At 64.6% G+C, this 7,164-nt stretch overlaps 1 protein-coding gene across 1 annotated transcript in view; it reads right to left on the bottom strand.

Moving 5' to 3' along the window:
* The window catches only part of FRMD1 (FERM domain containing 1), a 15,756-nt gene extending 9,736 nt beyond the window's left edge, over window positions 1-6,020 (bottom strand). Inside the window, exons 1-2 of the mRNA XM_027080366.1 lie at window positions 5,952-6,020; window positions 1,651-1,741 (exon numbers count right to left, since the gene is read on the bottom strand). Coding sequence (XP_026936167.1) covers window positions 1,651-1,741; window positions 5,952-6,020 — 160 coding nt within the window. The remainder of the gene's footprint in view (window positions 1-1,650; window positions 1,742-5,951) is intronic.
* Between the last annotated feature and the right edge of the window lie 1,144 nt (window positions 6,021-7,164).

The raw sequence follows: 7,164 nt of genomic DNA, 5'->3' as shown, positions 1-7,164 counted from the left end.
GAGGGCCAGGCATCGCGTCCTGACTGGCTGTCTGCGAGGGCCAGGCACAAGGCGGCGGCGGCCAACGGCTGAGACGGCGATTCTGGACGGAAGCGTAAACTGGGGCAAAGCTACCCATTAACTGAGCTTTCCCTGCAAACCGGGAAAAGTCCACTAATACTAAAATTTAACCCAAAGCTGCTGCTCCAGGACATGAACCCCATGCTGGGAGCCGGGCCCCTTGCCTGCAGCAGCGTCTCACCGATGTCCCCGAGTCTGTCCGGGACCCGGAACTGGGGAGCGATTTCCTGACAGACGGGAGAAAAGGCGGTTGTCCTGAGCTCTACCACCTCCCCCGGGCCAGCCTGGGGGTCCCACACGGGAGACCCCAAGTCCACGCCAGGGGGCGCACGGCCAGGTCTAAGGGCAGGAATTCCCATGGGGACCTTGACCAGTGACCCCACCTCATCCTCCTTCTCTTCCCTGCTTGGTCCGCGCCCCCCACCCGCCCCCCAAGTCCCTAGGCACTTGGCCACCAGAAGTCCCAGGGCTCGGCTCTCAGTCACGCTGAGACGAAATTACAAGCTCCAAAGAGAGCCTGGCGGAGACGGGAGTCGCACCAGTGACAAGCCTGGGGCCTCCACCGCTGTGCTCAGGGCCCGGAGAGGTCAGGCGGCCCAAGCACGGAATCTTCTCTGCGGCTGGGGCCGAGGGAGCCCACGTGGGACGAAGGCCTGGGTCACCACGTGGGGGCCACCGCAGGATTGTTTCCCTCGGAGAAATGCTCACGAGTCTGCAGGACACGCTGCATGGACTGCTGAGGGAGAGGCCGGGTCCTCAGAGCCCATGTCCCCAGGGGGTCTCCCCATCTCACTCGGCCCCCACCTGAACGCCTGCCTGGGGTGCACAGGCTGGGGGATCCAGGCGGAGGGTCAAGCTCCCCTGCTCTGCCCTGTGCTCGTCCACTCAGCCTGGGGGCCTGGAGGGAGCCTGGGACGGGGGGACAAGGCGGCCGCCCCACCTCGTCTGCCAGCACTGCCCCTCCTCACACCAGGGGTCCACGGGAGCTCCATCTGACCCCCGGCTCTGAACTGGGCCCTGCACACCAGCAGGGCCCAGGGCTTCCAGAAAGCAAGCTTCCAGCCTGCTCACCTTTTCTCTCCAGAGGAGGGGAGTGTGCAAGTGTATATGTGTGTGTGTGCATGTGTGCACCCGTGTGACAGCATGTAAATACGTGTGAGTGTGTGCCTATAAGTGTGAATAAGTATGTGAGGGTATGAGTGTGCCAGCACGTGTGTGAGTATGTAAGTGCGCACGTGTGAATGTGTTAAGTATGTAAATATGTGAGACAGCGTGCACGAGTGTGGTTATGTGTGTTTGTGTACTTTGTGTGTGCGTGAATGCTTGAACATGTATGTGTGTGCCTGAGTGTGCACGTGTGTGAATATGCAACTATGTAAATATCTGCACGTGTGAGCATGAGTGCACGCGCCTGTGCTCCGGTGCACGAGGGGGAATCGCCCAGACACCCTGGTGCCCTCGGAACACGTGGGCACCAGGCGGCACCAGGCGGAGGCCTGGGGTCTCCTTCAGACTCAGCCCCAAGCACCCGCCCTCCCTGCCCTGGGAGGGGCCCGGGGGGCCCAGGGTCTTCGGGCGACGCTTGCTTACTTCTTATCACACTGAGGCCAAAGAAGTGGGCTTCTCTGATGCCGGCCAGGTCGCACACCTGCTGGAAGAGCTCGTGCCCGGCAGCCTGCACCTGCGATAGAGATGGGAGGTGCTCAGGGCGCTGAGCAGGGCGACCTCTGGAAGAGGAGGGAGTCCAGAGGAGGGTCCACCGAGCCGGGCTGGTGGGCAGGGGGTCTGGCTCAGCGGGCTTCCCGCTCAGCAGGGTCAGGGCTCGGGGTCCCTGGTCACTCCCCAGGCTGACGGCTATAAGTCCCCCCAACACAGCAGGCCGCCTGTGAGAGGGTGAGACCCTCACGAGGGCAGGGGCGGCATGTCCGACCCCAGGACAGGAGGCTGCTCCCTCCAAGGACGGGGTGTGGGAGGCTCTGTGTCCCCAGGAACCCCACTGGGCTCTCTCCTCACTCGAAGCCAGCATCGCTAGGCGACTCCTGAAAGCGGGGCTGGCGTCTGGGCACCCCTGAAAGGGGCGTGTGCTGCAGGGGAGGCCCATGTCTCCCCACGCCCCAGTTCTGCCACAGCAGCCGTCCTGCCCCACAGGGACCTCCTGCCGGGCTGCAGGGCCCAGGCCGAGCCCCAGCGCCGTCACCTCCCCGCCCCTCCCCCCTCCCACGCGGCCCCAGTCCTGGGTGTGCGTCCATGCCTGCACGAGTGAGGTCTCTCTCGCGTCGGTGTGTGTACACGGAAGGGCGGGCTCTTGCCCTCACCACAACTATTAGCCAGTCGGCTTTCCATCATCCACAAATGCTTCGTGACACCTAAAGCGTTAACAGCATCTTCATATCAGCCGTCCCACACGTTCAAATTTCCGGTTGTCTCACAAACGTCAACGTTTTCGTGCTTTGTTGATTTGAATCCAGACTCAAGGAAGGCCCCGCCCCGGGACCTTCCCCGCCGTTGAGTTGTTGGGCACACAGGGTCCTTTATCCCGTGGCCGACACATCTCCCTGGTGGGTCTGGTCCTCTGTCCTCTGTGCTTCCTGGGCCGGTGATTGGTCCCCACAGACCTACGTTGCCGTCTGGCGCCCGTGTCCGTGTGTGTGAGGCCGGCTGGTGGAGGCTCGGGTTCACCGAACGGAGACCCATTTACCGGGGGCAGCTGAGGGGCTGGAGTGCGACGGCCGGGCAGCCTGAGGACGCTGGTCGCAGGCTTCCCGGGGACGGGCGGAGCTCCTGTGACTCGGGGAGTCCCACTTCTTAGTGGTCAGTGCCCGGGAGGCCGGCCTTGCCATCGTCCGTCTGATCTGGTGAGGGACAATCCCTCCGCCCGCGATGACGGTGACGCGTATTCGCAGCAAGGCTTCCCAGCCCATGGCTTCCTAATGCTTGGTGTGAAGCCGCACGCGGTACAGTTAAATACGGGCTCCTCCCTCACTGCTAGCCCAGTGCGCACACCCCGGAAGTAACTTCCTCTGGGCTCCGCGTGGCAGGGCCAGGAGGGCGAGGCCACGGGCACTGGAGGCTGGCTCCGTGGGCCCCGTCGCAGCCAGGATCCACGTCTCCTTCTAGAGGGTTCAGCTCTGCTCCGGCTGCACGGTCCTTCAGGAAGACCTTCCCGTGAAGTTCACCGAGGAACCAGGCTCACATAGGGCAGGGCCAATGCCCCAGGACCTCCCCTCCCCCACCCCGCCCCAGGTCCCCTTGCTGCACCCTCCCCGTGGCATAAGGCACCTCTAAGGACACAGCGAACCCCCGGGAAGCCCATCGATCAGCTCCAGCATCTCATCGCTGGATGGGGACGCAGAGGCTTGGGGACCTTGACTCCAGTACAGAAGTGTGTCCCTGAGCAGAGGAGAAATTCCCAGGACACAGGCAAGACATTCCCGGGAGCCGTGGGGCATCTCAGACCCCTTCCGCCCCCGCCCAAAGGCAGCCCCAAACCAGCCCCGCAGGGTCCAGCGCTCTTCGCCAGACCCCTCCCACTTCAAGTGCCGCGTTTCACAAACCGCAGTCATCCTTCAGTGAGGTTACGCCCTCCCCCAGGGGCCCGCCCACTTTATGGGCGCTTTCCGTTGCCTCTCAACTCAACTAAGACAGGCAGACAAGGTGAGAGTAGGAAGGAAAGACAGACACAGAGATTCCGTCTTCCTCTGATTGGGCCCTAGACAGCCCGAGCGTCCGCGATGGCCGAACACATGAGATAGACATTTCCACGTGGACGTTAGCTTCCCGAGTTCTCCGTCGCCCTCGCACCCTGCACCCCGCGTTCCCAGAAAGGAGATGCAGAAACAGGAACTTATTTCTCACAGTCAGCAACGTCTATCAGGAACACTCCCTTCACGGGCCAAATGGGAGGGCTGACCCCTCCCCGGCGTGCCTCCAAGACGGGGCCTGGGGCTCCAGAGCACCCGCCCCCCGCCCCCCTGGCTCTGCTCCCCTGCGGGCGGGGGGCTACACCTACAGCGAGAACGCAGACGGGCTCTGGAACCAGGCGGCCCGGGCTGCAGCCCCAGCTCGGCACCAAGTGCTCGCCAACCCTGGGCCTCAGTTTCCCGTCTGTGAGATCAGACCAGCAGGGGGCAGGGCCCCGGCTGCACGTGGAGAGGGCTAAGGGAGGGGGCAGAGCCGGACACGTGGGGGCACCAGTTAGCGCAGGAGGAGCTGCTCCGGGCCGCGATGGGGAAGAGAGACCTCGACCTCAGCTCAGACACGCCCGGAAGGGCCACTACAACCGAGCTCCAGAGACCGCCTGGCACCGGAGGGCTCAGGCCACTTCACTTTCTCTCGGGCAACTGGAATGAGGTGGAAAGACGTCAGAATCCCGGCTGGAAGTGACTTGGCCCTGCACGGACCCACTAGACGCCCCGTGTCCCGAGGGCCGGAGCTGGGGCGCAGGCAGCCCGCGGTGCAGGCTCTGAGTTGCCGTGGGGCACAGCAGCGGACCCACAGCACGGCCGGCTCGTCCGGTGTGTCCCCGTGGGTGTTTGTGCTCAGGCCAGGCCCCAAGCACCCCTACAGCTGCTGTACAGAGACGGGGGCTCCCCTCCCCGGCTCACCGTACCCCCGCTCCCTGGGAGGTCCCGTCGGGGAGGGTCTCTGCGGGGCCGGGAGTCCCTGTGCGGGGCCAGCGCGCAGCCCCTCTCTCGTTCTGGGCGCTCCTTCACAGGGAGGGAGGGGCAGGTGGGGCCGGGCCTGCGGGGCGCCCTGAAGACGTCTGTGTGGCAGCCGCTGTCCCCGGGGTGGCCGGGGGCCTGGGGAAGGCGGTCGAGGCGAGCTCTGTCCCAAGGGTGCACTGGTCCTCACAGACGAGGTGGCATTCAGAGCCGGGCACACGCCACCTCGGTGACGAGCTTCTTAGCTAATGGCTCTGGCTTCAAACAGCTGCACTGTCTGGTGGGAGCTTGCAGGAGTCACACGCTTCCTAAAGAGAGCCTCCGTCCTGCACCTGCGCCTGCGTGTCATCCTGCGTGTGGAGTGAAGCCACGGACGCCTAAGCGACAACTCACATCTCCCCTGAAAGGACAACCTGAGGCACGTGGCCATCAGGTAGAGGCCAAGCAAGGTCTCTCACGGACACTGTCGAGCGAACCCCTGCTCCGCTGTCCCCAGCCCAGCGCTTCGGGGCTGCCCTTCCCAGGGAAGGCAGGAGCCACCTTCTTGGGAGGACAGACCCGCGGCCTTGCCCCTCCCAGCAGGACCTCACGGTTACCCGCAGACAAGGTGTGGGCGGCCTGACTCCCATCTGCCAGGTCTGAATCTGGCTCCCTCAGCAGCTTTAGTGTTTATTCCAGGCCGAGGACGCAGCTGCCCTCAGATCCACCCCCACCCGGGGCACGGGAAGAGGCTCCAGAAGGGATGGCCCCCTCGGAACAACATCTGCCCACGCAGGCGCCGGACGCTGCGGACTGTGTCTGGCCTGGGCCACAGCCGGGGGCTGCAGACCGAGAGGGACACACACTGTGTAAAGGTGGCCAGAGCCAGCGTCCGTTTCTCTAAGCTGGGGGGCAGTGGTGTGATTAGAACACAGTGCGGTCCCAGGGGGCAGGCCTGCCGGCACACTGGCCCCATGTGGTCCCCACGGCCACCCCTCACACATGGCCTGGCTCACCCCATGGCCCCTGCTGCCCCCCGCTGTCGCCCACCCGGCCCTCCTCCGCGCTCACCCCCACGGCCACCCCACACACATGGCCTGGCTCACCCCGTGGCCCCTGCTGCCCCCCGCTGTCGCCCACCCGGCCCTCCTCCACGCTCACCCCCACGGCCACCCCATACACATGGCCTGGCTCACCCCGTGGCCCCTGCTGCCCCCCGCTGTCGCCCACCCAGCCCTCCTCTGCGCTCACCCCCACAGCCAGCCGCAGCCGTTCCCGCGTGGGGAGTAGCACCAGGACGTCCCTGCGCTCCGAGGGCATCTCGCCGTCCCAGGGCCACTTCTGCCAGCTGCACATGGGGTCTCAGGACCAGGAGCCCTCCATCCGCCCTGCGGGAGAGAGCTCGTCAGGGGCGCGGCACCGGAGGCACAGGACCGCGTGTCACCACGCGTGGGCCCTCTTCCACCGGCCGGACACAGGTGCGGCCCTGCGCCCCCAGACTCACCCAGCTCCGGGCTCCCTGGGGACAGGCACCCTGCTGAGCTCCTGGCTGGGAAGCCGCCCGCAGTGGAGCCAGGCCAAGGTCCAGGGTCCTAAGTAGCCGGCTACGTGCAGGTTGATCGGAATGCAAATAAACAACGCGCCAGGCTGGCACTGCCGGCTGCAGCTAAGCCAACTCCCCCAGGTACCGCCTTCTCCTTTTCAGGGACCGAGAGTAGGGCCACCCGAGGCCCGTGGCACAGACCCCGGACCCAGGGCTGCCGTGGCGGGCACTGGAGGAGCCGGAGGGGCACCGCGAGCACTGGGCACACCCGGGTCCCCACTACAGCCCCTGCCGCTTGCGTCTGGAAACGAATCCTGAGGTAGCAGATGAGGTAGCGGACACTGGTCCCCAAACAAGGTCTCCCTGAAGGCCTGCTCTGATCCCTTCGGGCCGAGGTCACAGCCGGTGACCTGAGCCGGTGACCTGCTGAGCTCGTGAGCTCTGACCCGCGGGGAAGAGCAGTGTTAAAGGGCGGGGCCCCTGTAGCCCCCTGAACGCGGTTTCTGCTCCCACAGGCCGGCTGGTACCCCCGTGTTTCTGTTACGGGGTGAGCCTGGAAGGGTCCCGAGCTGTCCCTCTTTGAGAGGGACTCCAAGGGGCTTTTATTTGACAAACACAGGAAGCTCCTCGAGGGGCAGCTGGGCAGGTCCTAAGGAATTCGGTTCCCGCTGTCCCTACGTCTGGCCCTATGGGGCTGGAAGGTGGGGAACACAATGGAGAGAAGGAAACCTCTTGCCGGCTCTATCTGCCTGTGATTCCTGTCCAGCCGTACGGGTCACACGTGAATCTGAAGAGGCTGCCGCCCTATCTTTTTCTCTCCAGGGTGAATGCAAAATTATTCTCTTCAGGGTGAATGCAAAATTATTCTCTTCCGAGATGTGTGTGTCCTTTTTACCGGCAACTTAATGATTTTTAAAATGG

This window comes from Aethalodelphis obliquidens, unplaced genomic scaffold, assembly GCF_003676395.1.
Source record: "Aethalodelphis obliquidens isolate GAN/ISIS:26980383/991018 unplaced genomic scaffold, ASM367639v1 scaffold3, whole genome shotgun sequence".
NCBI classification, from domain to species: domain Eukaryota; kingdom Metazoa; phylum Chordata; class Mammalia; order Artiodactyla; family Delphinidae; genus Aethalodelphis; species Aethalodelphis obliquidens.
The sequence above is the reverse complement of the archived record's forward strand: the minus strand, read 5'-3'. Positions and strand labels throughout refer to the sequence as shown.